Source organism: Portunus trituberculatus, chromosome 48 (genome assembly GCF_017591435.1).
Source record: "Portunus trituberculatus isolate SZX2019 chromosome 48, ASM1759143v1, whole genome shotgun sequence".
Lineage (NCBI taxonomy): Eukaryota > Metazoa > Arthropoda > Malacostraca > Decapoda > Portunidae > Portunus > Portunus trituberculatus.
Window position 1 is genome coordinate 2543425 of NC_059302.1, and position 17500 is coordinate 2560924.

The following is a 17500-nucleotide window of genomic DNA, read 5'->3' on the forward strand; positions in this document are numbered from 1 at the left end:
CGGCAACGGCCACGGCGGCCAGGCAGGCGAGGAGTACCTGTGGGAGGGAGAGAGTGAGTATGAGTGTATGTGGCAGTAAGTGTAGGGGTGTATAGGCAGGTATGGTTAAAGAAATTGACTTGGTAAAGCAGAGTTAAAATAAAATGTGAGAAAAAAGTAAGTCAGAAGGAAGTGTCAGTCATCTCTGGCAACAAAGGGCGGTCACTACAAGAGTGAGAGGAGACATGACAGACGCAGACGAAGGCGAGGGAGGAGGACTCACGAGTTTCATGTCTGTTGTGTTGGGAAGCGTCGGGGACGATGTATGCCCGGTGCAGTGCGGCCTCTTTATATCCACCGCGCACCGGCCCCGGGCGTGTGAGGGAAGGGAAGGGAAGGTGGAAGGTTGTCAACATGGGCGGTTCTGTGCCGTAAAGGGCGGAGTTATGGCTCCGGTTTTCATAGAATCCTGTACAGGTAGAGTCGTGTCGCTCAGTGCTTTGCTGTCCTCAGTATGTGTAAACAGTAACAATATTCTTGTGGTACCGTTTTGAACCGGACTGACTTTGACTGTAGCAACCCGGAACAGATTGTTATTCACAGGCTTTAGTACTTTACTGAGACTGGCAGGTGAACACCGGCAGGGAGGGGGGAAGGAGCAGGGAGGAGGGAGGGAGTGAGAGGGAGAGGGAGGAGAAAGAGAGAGGAAGAGGGAAGAGGATGCTGTTGGCCTTCTGTGGTGACCAGTTTGACCAGCAGGGAGTAGTTACCCTCTCTACTTTTCTTTCTTTATCTCACATTTTTCATGATAATTTTTACCTGTTTGTCTTTTCTGACATGCCATCCTGTCATTATATTACTCGTGTACTTTGCGGAGCGATCTTTATCCTCTCTCTCTCTCTCTCTCTCTCTCTCTCTCTCTCTCTCTCTCTCTCTCTCTCTCTCTCTCTCTCTCTCTCTCTCTCTCTCTCTCTCTCTCTCTCTCATCACCATCATCATCATTATCTTATCTGTAACGAGCATCAGTCTTTATAAACAAAGGACTAATGACGGCGGACAAATAGATTAGCGGTGGACCAGTTCACTGGAGCACTGCATCATCCTCCCTAACCTTTTAAGTAGACACACACGTGGATTTCACTTAAGCCTACCTCCACCACTTCCCTTCTCCTCCATCCACGTGGGGCTCCTTACCATCCACCAATTTATTTATTTTTTGTCTCTATCCACACATTATAGCATTGTGCAGGGCAGGAGAGGTGACTGGGGGAAAGAGAGAGGGATACACCCCTTGTGGAATAGCATGTTAAGACACCACGCTCTTATCTCACTATTGCAACACTGTATAGGCAGGGAAAGTTGAAGAGATGGAAAGGAGAAAGAGAGAGGGATATATAGCCCCACTAGGATACCATCTCCCACTGCCTTCACTCCTGCTGCAGCTACGTATATGGAAAGTTATGGGATGGAAAGGAGAAAGATAGAACGATATGTATAGGTCTTGCAGGGTGCTGTCTCTTAAGTGGCTATACTATCCCTCTGCATTGTTGTAAAAGAAAAGTATAAGGGAGAAAGAGAAAGGGATATAGGCCCTGTAGAACACCATCGCTGTCACTATTCTCTTACATTTCCAGAATCTCAGTATTGTGTAGGAAAAGTAAGGGGGAACGGTAACGGGATATAGGCTGCCATAGGATACCGTGTCTATACTCTCAGGAAAAATAAAGGAGAAAGAAAGAGGGATAAGGGTCATGTAGGATACCGCCTCTAAATCTATACTCTTACATTCTCATTTCAGTATTGTGTAAGAAGGAAGAGAAAGAGAGATGGATGTAGCTCCTGCAGGATACCACTTTTAAACTATTACACTCACATCTTTCTGCTGCAGCTTCGTGTTGGGAAAGTGAGAGAAAAGTTTAATCTCTTCAGTACAGTGACGCATTTTCCTATTCATTTGGCTACTATTTGGTGATTTTATACAGCTTCAGAAACTCGTGTAGGGATGAAAATAGTGAAGACTGTTGCCATTAATTTTTTTACCTCCATAGAATCTTCCTGATATCAATAAAATCGTCTCATTATACTAAAAACTCACAGTAGAAATGCGTTCCAGTACTGTAGGGGTCAGAGAGAGAGAGAGAGAGAGAGAGAGAGAGAGAGAGAGAGAGAGAGAGAGAGAGATACATACACCCCCTGTAGGATTCCACCTCTATAAATCACTGTGTAGTTGTGTAGCAGTGTGTTTGTTATGATTGATTACAGTTACATGAAAGTAAAGGGCATTGGCAGTTGATGAATGTATAATAAACAACAGGTTGGCTGACGCGCTGTGCTGTTTACTAATGCCTCTGGTAAATAACTGTACGGTGTGTCCATGTACTGCTGTATGTGTATGTGTGTGTGTGTGTGTGTGTGTGTGTGTGTGTGTGTGTGTGTGTGTGTGTGTGTGTGTGTTTGAAGAAAGTAGGGCAGTGTAAGATTAAGCAGTGAAGGCTAGTATAATGAGCAGGTCGGTGGATAGAGTGACGGTTGCCGGGCATTATATTCCTGTCAGGTAAGGTTAGGTTAAGTTAGGTTGGGAAATGTGTAACCTCTACCTTACCTGACATTCCTTCGCGATGCCTCCTGCCAGACCTCTCAGCGCCCTCACTCTCGCACTCTCCCTCTCACTTGTACCCTTCCCGTAGTTTTTTTTTTTCTCTCTCTCTCTCTCTCTCTCTCTCTCTCTCTCTCTCTCTCTCTCTCTCTCTCTCTCTCTCTCTCTCTCTCTCTCTCGTATTCTCAAACATTTCTGCGCTTCTCCTTCACTGTTCCAAAAGGCTTTATTTAAATTTACACGAGTTTAAATAATTATTTTTTGTGGTTCTAGAGGCAGAGTGACAATATATCTACAGTATTAGCTGGAGAAGAACTCTTGAAAACCCTGCTAGTCATCTCTGTGGCCTTGGAAAATAGTCTTGGTGAGAGAGTAAAGCGGTTCTGAATACGGGCCAGCCTATCTTACGAACACCACCTCTCCACTCTTCCATTTCCTCACTCCAACTCAGCCTCTCAGCCCATTTAATTCCACCTGTCCACCTTTCCACCTGTCTACCTGAACATCTTCTTTAACTCTCTCCACCAGTCCATGTTTATTCCACTTCATCGCCCTACTGTATCGCTTTCCCGTCATCCACATTCCCACTTCTCCAGCACCAGTAAGGGAAAGAGACGCAGGAAATGCAAGGCAAGTACATCTCCACCCACACCACAAAATCCTTACCACGTTCCAACACGCTCAGCATTTCCTCTCCATCTCCTGCTTCCACCTCTCCACACAGTCACACGCCCACCGGATCTCCCTGATTCTACATGCGGGAAGACCTTGTAGTGTTTCACCCTCACCTTCGACCTCAGCCTTATAGAGAGAATACAGAGCTCCGTAGTATAGTAGAATGCCTCCCAAACCACTCTAAATATGGCTGTCCTCGTGACGTGATGGCTTCCTTGGGGAATTAAAAACTGTCTACTATTTTTTTTTTTTTTACCTTCTCTTCCCATCTGCTGAATTGATTTATGAGTGTCGCGGCGTGTATCTTTTGTACTCGTGTCACGCAGCGCTTAGATGTCACGTGTAAGGGATGTACTCGCTGGTAACGTTAATTAGTACGTTGATTCGTTCGTAGGTTCGTTCTCCTTGATTTCGTGAACTTCGAGACACCGTGAATCGTGAACCCGAGGCAGGAAAGACAAAGAAGAGGCGGGAGGCGAGTGAGAGTAAGAGTTCTGCTACACTACCATCCTCACGTCGCGTCGGGGCTGCCAAGGTCGCTGAGTGGTTGCCTCGAGCCCCCTTCAGTGTCAGATAGGAAAGCCGTAGCTAAACCAGTGGCGCGTGTGTCATTGTGGCGTTAGTAGTAGTGATAGTAGTAATGGCAATTTTTTTTTTATTTATGTAAGAGGGAAGGCCGACCAAGGGCAACAAAAACTGATTAAAAAAAGACCCCACTGAGGTGCCGGTTCCCCCACACACAATTTTAATTGAAAGTAATAACAAGAGGACTGCACATGATGGAACAGGAATCATCTTCTTTATCATTATTTTTTCTGTCGCAATGTTTCTTTTCTCGTCTTCATTTTGTCACGGTTTTTGTTTTAACTTTTTTTTTGTATCCATGATTACTTACAAGGGTGAATCAAATGAAGTCACAAGCTGTAGTCATTACCAGTTAACCCTTTCCCTGCGACACGGAACAATTAGCAGCACCAGAAGCAATGCGTGAAGTCTTTGTAAGCAGCTACAGTTATGAAAGTTAGTGATTAAAAAAGAATATAATTTACAGTTTCTTCCCAGTTTAAATATTGGATGTGGCTGTAGAATAAAGATGTCTTATGGTGATTGGGATATAGTAGACGGTGTACCAAGTGAACGATGGATGATTCACGCATATGAGTGTTAAAACAAGGTACACGCCGCTCTTCATCTGCCCTTCCTTGTTTCCATCTGTCAGTACATCGCCCTTCTCAAGTTCCGCTCCTTTATAATTGTTTGTCTTCCTTGACTTTAAATTCTGGCGTGATTTTTATGTCATGGAAAACTTAACCACATTATCAAACATTTCTCTATCCTGTCTTTCCTTAAATCCTTCAGTACCATATTCATTGTTTACTATTTGGTGATTTTATACAACTTCAGAAACTAATGTGAGGGATTAGAATAGTAAAGACTGTGGCCATTAATCTTCTGACCTCCATAGACCCTTAATTCCTGATGTCAATAAAATGGTCTTATCGTACACAAATCCCAAGGTAAAAATGTGTCCCGGTATTGAAAGGGTTAATCACGCTCTAGTGAAAGTTATTTGAGCTATTCAGGAGTGTTTTCATGATTCTTGTAATAGTTCAACAAAGATTACGTGTCATCAGACGAACAAACACTCTTGAGAATACGGCTTGTCATTTCAGCGGCTTTTTAAAACAGTCGTGAGAGAAAAAGCTTTAAAGAATATGGACCTTTGTGAAAGTGAAATGATTGGTGGTAATGTATGTGGTGTTTGTCGTGCAGTGTATCTTGTGTTCTGACTGGGCAGATCCTGGATCACCGTGGCCTTGGCTGGCTGCTGATGACACCCATAGGCATCCCGATGTCCTTCACGTGAGCTTAGTTACCCTCTCGACGACCACCGGTGTTAGGACCTTGGCCAAACAACTACACGTGAAGTAAGGAAGGCTAGTTACTACGCGAACATCTTAACCCCTTCAGTACTGGGACACATTTTTATCTTGAGATTTGTGTACTATTAGACCATTTTATCGACATTAGGAAGGGTCTATGGAGGTCAGAAGATTAATGGTCTCTATCTTCACCATTTTAATCCCCCACATGAGTTTCTGAAGCTGTATGAAATCACCAAATAGTAACCAGAATGAATATGGAAACGCATCATGGTACTTTTTTCAATAGGCCCTAATTGTAGTGACGCATGTTTCTAAAGCTTTTTTTTTGGGTTGCAGACTGATGAATAAAGTTTCTATATTATCAACAGGATGAACGCTCTTAACCACTTCAATACTGAGACACATTTTTTACCTGTATTTTTTGAGTGTGATTCAATGATTTTATTTACATTAGGAAGGGTCTGTGGAGGTCAGAAGATTAATGGCCAAAGTCTTCACTATTCTGATCCCAACATATGTTTCTGAAGCTGTATAAGATCACCAAATACTAAGCAGAATGAATATGAAAACGCGTCATGGTACGGCAGAGATTAAGAACTCGAGTAACCATCTCTGTGGCCGTGGAAAATAGTCGTGGTGGGGAAGCAAAGCGTTCCTGAATGTAGGCCTTTAGTCTCCTATCCTTGCAGTGTTGGTAAATGTGTAGAGCAATGCATGAATGGGTGGTGGTGGTGGTGGTGGTGATACGGCAGCATTTATGGGACCTCATGCAAGAAACCACCTGATCTCCCTCCTGTGTCACGTCTATGCGCGCGTGTTAAGTTTAATGTTTCAGATGTTTGCTCTTTGTTTTTATTTTATTCAACGAAGCCACGTGTTTATAGACTTGATGTGGTTTTTGTTGTTTTTGTTTTTGTTTTTGTTGTTGTTCTCATTCATGTTCTTGTTTTTGCTCTTTTCTTCCTTCTCTTTCTCTTCCTCACAACAATAATAATGATGATGATGTGTGTGTGTGTGTGTGTGTGTGTGTGTGTGTGTGTGCAATGGAGACATGTATTTGATCATGTAGGATACTTCCGTAGAGTGCCTTAAACGTGGAATCCAACCCAATCCTAACAGAACACTTAATCTTAAAAAAAAAAAAAAAAAATAGATAAATAAGAAAAAAAAAAAAAAAAAAAAAAAAAACGTATTCGATGAACCTGAGCACTATAATGGCCCGAATCTGAGTACCAAATAACGTTCTTCCTGTCATAGCGTCCTTGAGCCTTGGAATAGAGAGAGAAAGAGAGAGAGAGAGAGAGGGAGTCACCACGAACGGCTTCACAACACCAAGGCCGAGAGGGGTCATGTGATGTGGTGATCCCCCTCTCTGTATGCATTGACCTTCTGCTGTTTCAAGATGGGAGTGTCAAAAGAATATAGGAGGCCATTCTCGTGACTTTGTGCTCTTGCTCAGTCAGCCCAAGATGTAAAAAAATAGATAGATAGATAGGTAGATAAGTAGATTGGTTGATAGATAGATAGATAGATAGATAGATAGATAGATAGATAGATAGATAGATAAATAGATGGATAGATTGGTTGATAGATAGATAGATAGATAGATAGATAGATAGATAGATGAAAAGATAGATAGACAGATAGATTGGTTGATAGATAGATAGATAGATAGATAGATAGATAGATAGATAGGAGATAGACAAATAGATGAATAGATAGATAGATAGATAGATAAATAGATAGATAGATAGATAGTGAGTGAGTGAGTGAGTGAGTGCCCATGTCAAGCTTTCCCCATATGTAAAAAGCTCAGAGAGAGAGAGAGAGAGAGAGAGAGAGAGAGAGAGGACAGCAGGTGCATTATAATCAGCGTCGCGAGATGAGGAACCAGACGAAAAGGAAGTGTGTGACGAATGTTTGTTTAAATCTTGACGCATCTGTGTGTGTGTGTGTTTTGACTGTTTAGACCACCCGAGGAACCTTACTGTTTTCTCTGTTGACACGGAAGTCCACTGCAGTCTCTATGGCCTTCGCTTGTCGCCGCCGTGTTTAATATTGTGGGTCTTGAGAAGTAACTGCGAGGAATGATACAAGCGGGTGTTTCCATAGTCACTTTTCCTGTATTTGATGTTTAGTTTTGACGGACACAGCGAGCGAAGTCAACACGGAGACGTCTCTCGTTGATCCTAATTTTGGGGTGAAGGAAAGGGCGAGCTGCATGTTTGGTTTGCATGTAGATATTAAACCCCTTGAGTACCATGACGCATTTCCATATTCATTCTGCATACTATTTGGCAATTTTATACAGCTTCAGAGACTCATGTTAGGGATTAAACTAGTGAAGACTGTGGCCATTAATCTTCTGAACTCCATAGATCCTTGCTAATGTCAATAAAATGGTCTAATCTTACACAAATCTCAAGTTAAAAATGTGTCCTAGTATTGAAAGGGGTTAAACAGTTTTAAAGGCGAGACGATCGGGAGCTGCACGCGACAATAACATTACACATGTGAATGGAGATAGGCTGGTGGTAATTCAATAGAGAAACTACCTGCAGTGTTTTTTTATGTTAGAAGGGAAAACTGGCCAATGGAAACATAAAACTAAATGGGCAGTTTCTTTGCAGGTCCAAGAGTTAGCCAAAAAGAAAAAGAAGAAAAAAAAAAAGGATAAATGTCTTGAAACGTCACTCTTAAATGAAATGAAGTGAAGTGTGTTATGGAAGGTGAGGACTGAGGAGTGTCTGATTCTGCTCGTATCATATGTAAGATTGCCTTAGGTTTGTTTCACTCACCTAAACTCCTCTTCGATAAATGCTCCTCTGCCCACTGAAAAAGGATGAAAGAAAGAAATTTAGATCAAGAAATAGAGATAGAAAATGAATGAATTGGCTTGACTCACCAAAAGAAAGAAATTTAGATCAAGAAATTGAAATAGAAAACCAAAACTCCTCTCGATATATGTTCCTCTGCCCACTGGAAAAGAAAAAAAGAAAGGAAGAAAAGAAAGAAAAGAAATTTAGATCGACAAATAAAAAATAGAGAAAAAAAAATCTGCTTCACTCACCAGAACTCCTATGAAAACTAATCCCCTGTGCCTAAAAAATAGATAAATAAACAAAATATCTAAATAAATAAATATGCAGAAAATTCCTCCATTCTAATCTAACCTAATCAAATCAGTCTAACCTAATCTATATCTCAGGTGAAATGTTCATAGAGAAAGTTTTCACCAGACCAAACATTACAGACATATTTCCAAGTACTGTGAACCTCGTGAGAACTTGTTTCCAAAAGCCACAGAGACCATTAGACCGATTCTCGTATTTGTCTTTTCTTCTCTAATGGCGTTGAATCCAGAAGAGACAGAAACACACACACACACACACACACACACACACACACACACACACACACACACACACACACACACACACACACACACACACACACACACACCGCGTAGTGTAGTGGTTAGCACGTTCGACTCACACTCGAGAGGGTCCGGGTTCGGATCCCGGAGGCGGTGAGGCAAATGGGCAAGCCTCTTAATGTGTGGCCCCTGTTCACCTAGCAGTAAATAGGTACGGGATGTAACTCGAGGGTTTGTGGCCTCGCTTTCCCGGTGTGTGGAGTGTGTTGTGGTTTCAGTCCTACCCGAAGATCGGTCTATGAGCTCTGAGCTCGCTCCGTAATGGGGAAGACTGGCTGGGTGACCAGCAGGCAACCGAAGTGAATTACACACAGATGTACAGACAGAAACACAAACAGACACACGAACAACCAACTAAAAAAAAAAAAAAAAAACACAGCTACACACAGACAATAAGACAACCACAAACTACTCTAACCGTCCAATGATCCAGACAGAGAGGCAGAAAGACAGACACACAAAGATGGACTTTGCTAATATCATCCCAAGGGCATTTAGTGGCCAGGGGAACCTTCGCAAAGCTACAACTGTGCTGAAGAAAACATGTTGCTAATCCACTTGGGCGGGAAGGGAGGAGTGGGGTGAGCGGGCTTCAGGTGAAAAGGGAAAGGGAGATGACTAGGCGGCTGCGTGGGGTGAAAGGATGAAGGTCGGTGGAGGGACGGGCTGAGAGGAAAGGGAAAAGGTGGTAGAATGAATGAGACCAGGGTTGGGAGCTGTATGTATAGGTATAGGAGGGGATAGAGAGAGGAAGTTGGTGATGTGTGAGTGTTCGTGTTACTGGTGATGGGAGTGTGAGTGGCTGTGTGTTGCTGGTGATGGGAGTGTGAGTGGTTGTGTGTTGCTGGTGATGGGAGTGTGAGTGGTTGTGTGTTGCTGGTGATGGGAGTGTGAGTGGTGGCTGTGTGTTGCTGGTGATGGGAGTGTGAGTGGCTGTGTGTTGCTGGTGATGGGAGTGTGAGTGGTGTGTTGCTGGTGATGTGTGAGTGGTTGTGTGTTGCTGGTGATGGGAGTGTGAGTGGCTGTGTGTTGCTGGTGATGGAGATGTGAGTGGTTGTGTGTTGCTGGTGATGGGAGTGTGAGTGGTTGTGTGTTGCTGGTGATGGAGATGTGAGTGGTTGTGTGTTGCTGGTGATGGAGATGTGAGTGGTTGTGTGTTGCTGGTGTTGCTGATGGGGTGTGAGTGGTTGTGTGTTGCTGGTGAGTGGTTGTGTGTGCTGGTGATGTTGTCGTTGTATGCTAATTGTAATGAATAAATGAGAATAGAAAAAAAAACCCTAAAAGTAAGTAAATTAGCAGTGGTGGTTGAAGACGTTTTAATAGTTATGTCAGTATTTGCATTCAAAAAGATATACTTCAGTAGAATTGCATAATAATAAAAATGAGTGTATTTTTTTGCCAATTTTATTTATTGTATGCTAGCGTAGGTATGACAGACTCCGCCACCAGGTATGCGCGCGCGTGCACACACACACACACACACACACACACACACACACACACACACACACACACACACACACACACACACACACACACACACACACACACACACCTCAGCAGCTGTTTCAGTCACCTCTATCGTCGGCCTGTGCGTCGCTCACTCCCTCAGCACTGGGGGTCGTCGTGCAGAAGTCGCCTATATATATATTTCCTCTATATATAAAGGTGCAGATTTGTTTTATACAGTGTGCTACAGAAACTTCCGTAATCAAGAGTACCTGTCCGTGGGATTTTTCAGTGAGTACATATTTTTTTCTTTGATCGCGCAGATATCATTGAATTACACAGTGACTGGCCGGTCATGATGTGTGGGGCGGTGACCATGCGTGCCTTTGTGTCTTGAGAGGACCGGATCAGCTTGAATCACGAAAAATCCCACGGAATCCTTTTAAGAGTAGCTTCGTTTGTGAGTCTCCTTCTAGCGGGTGAGCCTGAAGCCCTGCTGGTCCCAGGTCACTCCACTGGCGCGCTGCTCCTGGGCGATGCGGATCTGTTCCAGGGCGTGCTCCGGCATGGGCGGGGGCGTGGGGATGATCGGGGACTCTGCGCGGAAACCCAATTCGTCCGCTACATAGGACACCTCGACGATGTTGCCGTCAGGGAGCGGGAACCTGTGCAGGGAGGGAGAGGGAAGGGTAGTGGCAGGAAAGGGCATTGTGTTCATCTGTACATTCATATCACAGGTGACCGCAGCACAGATCAACAACCATCGTGTGTGGTTTGTGAAGACCTTTGATGAGAGTGAATTCCGCCATTCACTAGTAAACACATGGAATTAATTATTTTGAACCACAGGGGTGAAACTTTCAGACGAAAACTGCGAGTATTAAGTGTTGAAGCACATCACTGGAGCAGCCTTGAAGGGAGAAAAGAACCTTGACTCTCCACCTCCATCATTATCGTCTTCCTCTCCGCCCCTCACCTTGCACTCATCTCAGCGGCGATTGAGACTACGTGAAAATACATTAGAAGGACGGAAACCTGGAAACCTTTGGTCTTTGGCATAGAAAGATAATCCTACTTGCTGATGGTGGACTGTGCTCTAAGTAAAGTCAATACTTACATTCTGAATAGTCGTTGCATGATACCTATTAGTAAATGGCACAACGATTACATGATACCTGATAGAAAAATAACCCAGCAACACCTGCGTTGGGTGAGGGGCCCTGACTCACCTGTAGAAGCCCTGCATGTTGCTCTGGCCCTGTGAGCCCGGTGCGCCCACCACGTTCACCACGATGCCATTTTCTGTCTCGAAGTCGTACTTGAAGTTTCCGTCGCCATAGTCCAGCTTGTTGTCGCTGATGATGGCGATGGGTTGGTAGTTCTGGTTGGCGGTGGGGCCGAAGGTCTGCTGGGGCGGGAGGCTCTGCACGGGAGGGCCCTGGCTCAGCTGTCGGCCTCTGCTGGCGTAGTTTTGACGAGCGCGACGGTGCTGAGGAGCGGCGGCGACCACTGCCACGGCGACGAGGAGCACCACCTGGCGGCGAGGAGGAGGAGGAGGAGGAGGAGGAGGAGGAGGAGGAGGAGGAGGAGGAGGAGGAGGAAGAAGAAGGAGGAGGAGGAGGAGGAGGAGGAGGAGGAGGAGGAGGAGGAGGAGGAGGAGGAGGAGGAGGAGGAAGAGGAGAAAGAAGAGGAAGAAGAAAAGGAAAAAGAAAGAGAAGAAGAGAACAGCGCTTTTAGTCTAAACGTTTCACTTTTGTTTTTGTTTTTGTTTTGCCATCAGTGGAAGATTCTCATTTGCCAGTCTAAGAAAAGAAAGTTGAAAAAATAAAGAAAGCCAAGATATTTTTGAAGTGTTGTCTTCCTGTAGTAATTCAGATCGTGAAGCACCAACAAACAGTTCAAAATGGCCGCAGTGAACTTTTGGCTGGAAGACTGAAGACTGATGATGATATATGTGTAGATTAATTTTCCGACACACAAGTACAGGAACTCCATTGTCGAATCACCATCACTACAAAACTTTTTCCATGTGTTCTGCTGTACTCACGAGCTTCATGTCGGTGTTATGAGGCTGCTGGGGAGACTGTGACGAGGAGGGGCGTCGTTTGCCTTATATACACACATTGTACCCGCGAGATGAAACAACAGTTCTCAGGCAGTCACGGCCACCGACCCCTGCCTCTCACCCAGCGCACTCCGGATGTTCCCAGCGAGAATGAGCGTCGCGAGAGTGCAGGGAGGTGGTGCGGAAAGTGTAGGAATCCAAGACGCAGCCGCTATGGAGGTGAGGGAGCGTGGGGATCGTCAGGCTGGGTATGCTGGCTGCTGAGTGTCAAGGAAGGGGGATGGAGGGTGTGTTGGAGGTTGTGAGAGAGGACAGGTATATGCTCGAAGAAAGACAATTGTTCACATCCGCACCAGCACTCAAGGGAAGGAAACTGAGAGTGAAGGAAGTGTGTCTAAAGGGACTAGTACTGACCTTCCTGGCTCATATACTACAACTGTTCTCCTCTGTCTGGGTACTACGGGTCTGGTGGCTCTTGGGATGGCTCACGGTGATTTTCTGGTAGGGGGAGGTAGCGCTGTCTTGTTATGTGCTATTATTTATTCAGTCTATAGTTCATTGTGAGTGGCAGGACCTAATACCGTTTACCACACGTTATGATTTAGGTGGTGTAATTAGAGATAATCCTAAGACAATCTATTATTTCTATCTTATTTTTTGATGTCCTTTTTAAATGTCTACTTGTATTATCGTTTGATGTGTGACGGCGAGTGACTTGTACGCTTCAAGTCAATCAATCCGTCATTAATCTAATATCTCGCCCAGTTTCTGCGACTACAGTAATTCATCTCTGCCATTTTAACACCTGTGATTAACCCCTTCAATACTGGGACACATTTTTACCTTGAGGTTTGTGTATGATTAGACCATTTTATTGACATTAGGAAGGGTCAATGGAGGCCAGAAGATTAATGGCCACAGTCTTCACTAGATTAATCCCCCCACATAAGTTTCTGAAGCTGTATAAAAATCACCAAACAGTAAGCAAAATGAATATGGAAACGCATCATGCTTCTGGAGAGGTTAAGTGTTACTCCGTTATAGTCTTCAAGTAATTAGCACCATATCAGATAAATTTAATACTTCATCCTCTCACTGTAGCTGACTTTTCTTACTCCTGTGGCTTAATTGGTGCTCACATTTAACCTTCAGCTAATTAGTAGTTCCTTGCATAATCTTATTCTGTGTTGCCGTGTTCGTGTGAGGCCGTAGTACTAAATGTCTGTGATAGGCCAAAGGTCACCTACTGCTACTACTACTGCTACTGCTACTACTACTGCTACTGCTACTGCTACTACTACTACTACTACTACTACTACTACTACTACTACTACTACTACTACTACTACTACTACTACTACTGCTACTACTACTACTACTACTACTACTTGTTAGGGATCACCTGTGCACCTGAGTGAAAGGGGTCAGTACTCACTCACCTGTTTAATTAACGGATGATTGTCTAATGCGTGTAAAAGTGTGTGCTGAGAGAGAGAGAGAGAGAGAGAGAGAGAGAGAGAGAGAGAGAGAGAGAGAGAGAGAGAGTCTTAAAACAAAATTCTCCTTAAATTAACCATGATCTCAGTCTCCACAGCTGTTTTTTCTATCCTTTCAGTATACAGATGCCGAGGAAAAGTGCGAGGGAGACATACAAGACAGAGAGAGGAGGAGGAGGAGGAGGAGGAGGAGGAGGAGGAGGAGGAGGAGGAGGAGGGAGGGTTGGATAAATGGATGAAGCAAGAGAGAGAGAGAGAGAGAGAGAGAGGAGTAGGGAAGAAGGAAAGGAGGGAGGGTAACTGAACTGGAATAGACGAGCAGTAAGCAGAGATGAGTGAGGAGAAAGGTAAAAGTTGATGGATATATGGCCCTTCTCCTGACGCAGCAAATGTTACCAGTGTTTGTCTGAGTCTGTGTTAACCAGGTCGGGTAAACTTTTTTATTCTCATTCCTCTTGCGTTACTTGATCTCTTCGCCTCTTCGCCCCTTCCCTCCGTCGCCTGTGTTGATAAAAAAGCAAGCACTACAAACAATGAAAGTGAATATAGATGTGATAAGACGAGAGTTCACACGGCTACCGAACACAGTGAAAGAGACATTGTAATATTGAATGATGGTGATAAAAATAATGGTGTCAGTGTACCAGGACACGTTTTCTTATTTATTCTGCTAACTATATGGTAATTTTAAACTGCTTCAGGAACATATGTGGGGATTAAAATAGTGAAGACTCTGGCCATTTATCTTCTGACCTCTATAGACCCTTCCTAATGTTAGTAAAATTACCTAATCTCACCCATAACTCAAGGTGAAAAAAGCGTCCCAGTACGGAAGGGAGTTAATACTATAATTATTGATCTTGTTCTTGTTCTTGTTCTTCTTTTTCTTCTTTTTCTTCTTCTTCGTTATTATTATTATTATTATTATTATTATTATTATTATTATTATTATTATTATTATTATCTTTATCATCATCATCATCATCATCATCATCATTATCATTATTGCTACTATTGTTATTAGCAGTAGTAGCAGAGAGTATCAGACCTAATCAAACTTAACCAAATCAATCCGAAGCTAACCTAACGTAATCCAACCTAATTGAACCTAACCTATACTAATCGTACTTGATCTGACCTCACCTAACCCAACCCAAGCTGACCTTCAACATCCCCATCACTTCAGCTTTGAGGAATGGAAGAGGCAAGGTAAAGGTTAGGACAGACAGGTAAAAGGAAACAGGTATGTGTGAAATGAGGTTTTTGTGTATAGATCACCTTGTGTGTGTGGGGGAGAGGGAAAAAGAGGTGACTTGATAGTGGTTTGGGAAAGTAAGGGGATATGAAAGGTGTGTTTGGTAGAGAGAGAGAGAGAAGGGGGAGGATTATAGGATGATGGGGAGAGATAGGAAACATATAGAGGAGACATGATAGAGAATGGGAAAGGAAAGGGGACATGAATGGGCGTGAGGGAGAGAGAGGGCACAAAATAGATGATATAGGAAAGAGGAGACATGGCAGGAGTGTGGGGTGTGGATGGGGGAGAGGAATGGGACACGATAGGAACTGGGGAGAAGGGGGGAGGGAGGGAACATGATAGGTAGATGTCTGATAGTTATTTTTATGTGAGAGTTGCGAAGGTGAATGAGGTGGTGGGTGGGAGAGGGCGAGGCGAAGGTGAGTGCTAATGTTCTTATCGTAGGAATCTCCTCTCTTGCCTCTGTCTCCTCTATCTCCTCTGTCTCTCTGGTATATGATTGTTTTTTCCTTTTTCTCTCTCTCTCTCTCTCTCTCTCTCTCTCTCTTTTGCTTCTCTCTTTCCCTTATTCATTTTGTATGTTTTCGCGTATATATGTGTATGGATGGATGGATGGATGGATGGGTGGGTGTGTTTAGATATGCATTTTCTCTCTCTCTCTCTCTCTCTCTCTCTCTCTCTCTCTCTCTCTCTCTCTCTCTCTCTCTCTCTCATGAATAATGGTTAAAACTTAAAAATATGAAATGAAAGAATGAAAAGAAGCGAAACAAAGATAAAAAAATGAAAATATCCAGAGATAATATTCGTGTTCTTTTTAGTTATGGTGTCTGAAGATGTGTGAAGGTGTAAGAAAATGGTGATCGTGGTGGTGAATGAAGTACATTTGAGGTGATGGTGATGATGGTGATGATAGCGATAGAAGTCCCAATTGTAAGAAAAAAAAATGATGAGAGAAGAAGAAGAAGAAGAAAATGTAATAGGAGTGAAAGAGACACACAAGAACACTGAAAGAAGAATAGAAATGCCAAACCTGTCATTCACTTTATGGCCTTCCCCACCTAACCAACCCTTCCATTCTTCGCCTCTCTCACCCTTCTCTTTTCTTCCTCCCAACCTTCTCTCACCTTCGACTCTTCCTCCTCCACACTCTTCCGTTCCTCACTCTTATTCTCATCCGTCACCTCCATCTCTATCACTTTCTCCTTCTACTCTTTACCCTTCTTCATTTCCTCACTCCTTCCTCCTTCGTCATCTCATTGCCTCCTTCCTGCATTCCGGTCACTTTCTTCTTATTTCTATTCTTCAACGTTCGCCAAAATTTGCAGAAGCTTTTTTTTTTTTTTTCATTATTTATTGAAGTTAAAGAGATTATTTTTTTTATGCACGAAGTGGAAATTGGCCAAGGGCAACAAAAAGTTAAAAAAAAAGGCCCAATGGATTGCCAGTTCCCTTAAAGACATTAAGAGTTATTCAAAAGACAGGGACAAATGTCTTGAAACCTCCCTCTTAGAAGAAGTCAGGTCAAGTAGTGAGTAGTGAAGTCACCATAGGTAGTCTTTTTAAGTATGGAATGTGATGTGTATAAGTTAGGTCAGACCATAGCAGAGTTTCATTGACCACAAGTCTACAAATCATTGCATGTTCATGGTGTATTTATAACGACGAACTCTTCTGTGTAAGTAAGTAAACATGACCCAATAAAACACTCGAAAAGCAAGATTGAATGTGATGAATGTTTATTAGAATGGAGAACACGTCTTTTGTATCTTTGTTTCTCGTAGAAGTCACCACAGTAAATTAGATGAGCATGGTGATCTGGAAAAAAAATATATGCCTTTCTCATTTATCGGGACTTGGGACAGGTACTGAGTGAGGTGTTGAGGCGTAGTGGCTTGTTCCCCGTGACTCGGGAGCTGGCAGGGACCAGGACTCAAGGAAAGTCCCTACTGCCAGCCAGAATTCAAATTGGAGACTTCCCACATGGCAGTCACACACTCAACATTCTGAATATTGCGACACACGTAACCACAAATGCAAACGCAAAAGTAAGCGTTAAAAAAACTTATTCAGGTTGTCGTTTTCATCATCTCAGTACGTTCACAAGACCTCTTCCTCGACTCGGCATTTCCTGTCACTCTTTCTCTGGAGTCACACAAACTCATACCAAACTGCGCTTTGTCATTTCCTTTATTTCCCAACATTCTTTTAGGGTAAATTCTGTACGAGCAACAGACACTGTAGGTCAGAGTGGTGTCGCTGAGGACGTGACCTTTTGCATGCCGCAGCGACGCTAAAGCTGAACAAAATGATCTGCTTTTGTGTTATTTCTCAAGACTCCAGTAACAGGAAAAGTGGTCGAATAGTTAAAAGTTTAAGTGACTCTAAATGGTTTGATTGCTAAACTATCAAGTGTGAAATTGTCATTAGATGTTAGAAACGTCTTAATGTTACAGGAATGGAAAAGGAAATTTCTCCACTGCGTGTTAGTGATAGTGTGTTCTTTTGTGTTGCGTCAGAGGAACTAAGAGGAACTAAATCGTAAACAGTCAACCAAAGTTTATTTTGCCCTTCCCCCTTTCCCACGGGCAGCCTCCTGGCCGGCCCGGGCTGCGTCATGGCAGCCTCTTGACCAGCCCGGGCTGCCTTTCCCTTCCCCCTTC

The 17500-nt window shown here is 43.5% G+C and overlaps 2 protein-coding genes and 1 pseudogene across 2 annotated transcripts in view; all 3 read right to left on the reverse strand.

The window, feature by feature from the left end:
• The window catches only part of LOC123498592 (cuticle protein AM1159-like), a 996-nt gene extending 591 nt beyond the window's left edge, over positions 1-405 (reverse strand). The window contains exons 1-2 of the mRNA XM_045245850.1: positions 263-405; positions 1-37 (exon numbers count right to left, since the gene is read on the reverse strand). The exon at positions 1-37 is cut by the window's left edge and continues 169 nt beyond it. Coding sequence (XP_045101785.1) covers positions 1-37; positions 263-271 — 46 coding nt within the window. The 5' untranslated portion in view covers positions 272-405. The remainder of the gene's footprint in view (positions 38-262) is intronic.
• An 8944-nt stretch (positions 406-9349) lies between these two features.
• Positions 9350-10399, reverse strand: LOC123498775 (putative uncharacterized protein FLJ46204). Its single transcript, XM_045246194.1, has 2 exons — positions 10360-10399; positions 9350-9741 (listed from the first exon to the last, which is right to left on the reverse strand). Exons 1-2 carry the CDS (start codon positions 10397-10399, stop codon positions 9350-9352), a joined length of 432 nt encoding a protein of 143 aa, XP_045102129.1.
• Positions 9872-12077, reverse strand: LOC123498776 (annotated as a pseudogene).
• Positions 12078-17500: the final 5423 nt, after the last annotated feature.

What these genes read in the sequence shown, in the direction of transcription:
- LOC123498775 (XM_045246194.1), bottom strand. Translation starts at nt 10,399, where the DNA reads ATGGTCACCGCCCCACACATCATGACCGGCCAGTCACTGT. An exon ending in CATGACCGGCCAGTCACTGT is followed by an intron (nt 9,742 to 10,359) that starts GTAATTCAATGA and finishes ACACCCCATCAG; the next exon opens with CAACACCAGCAACACACAAC.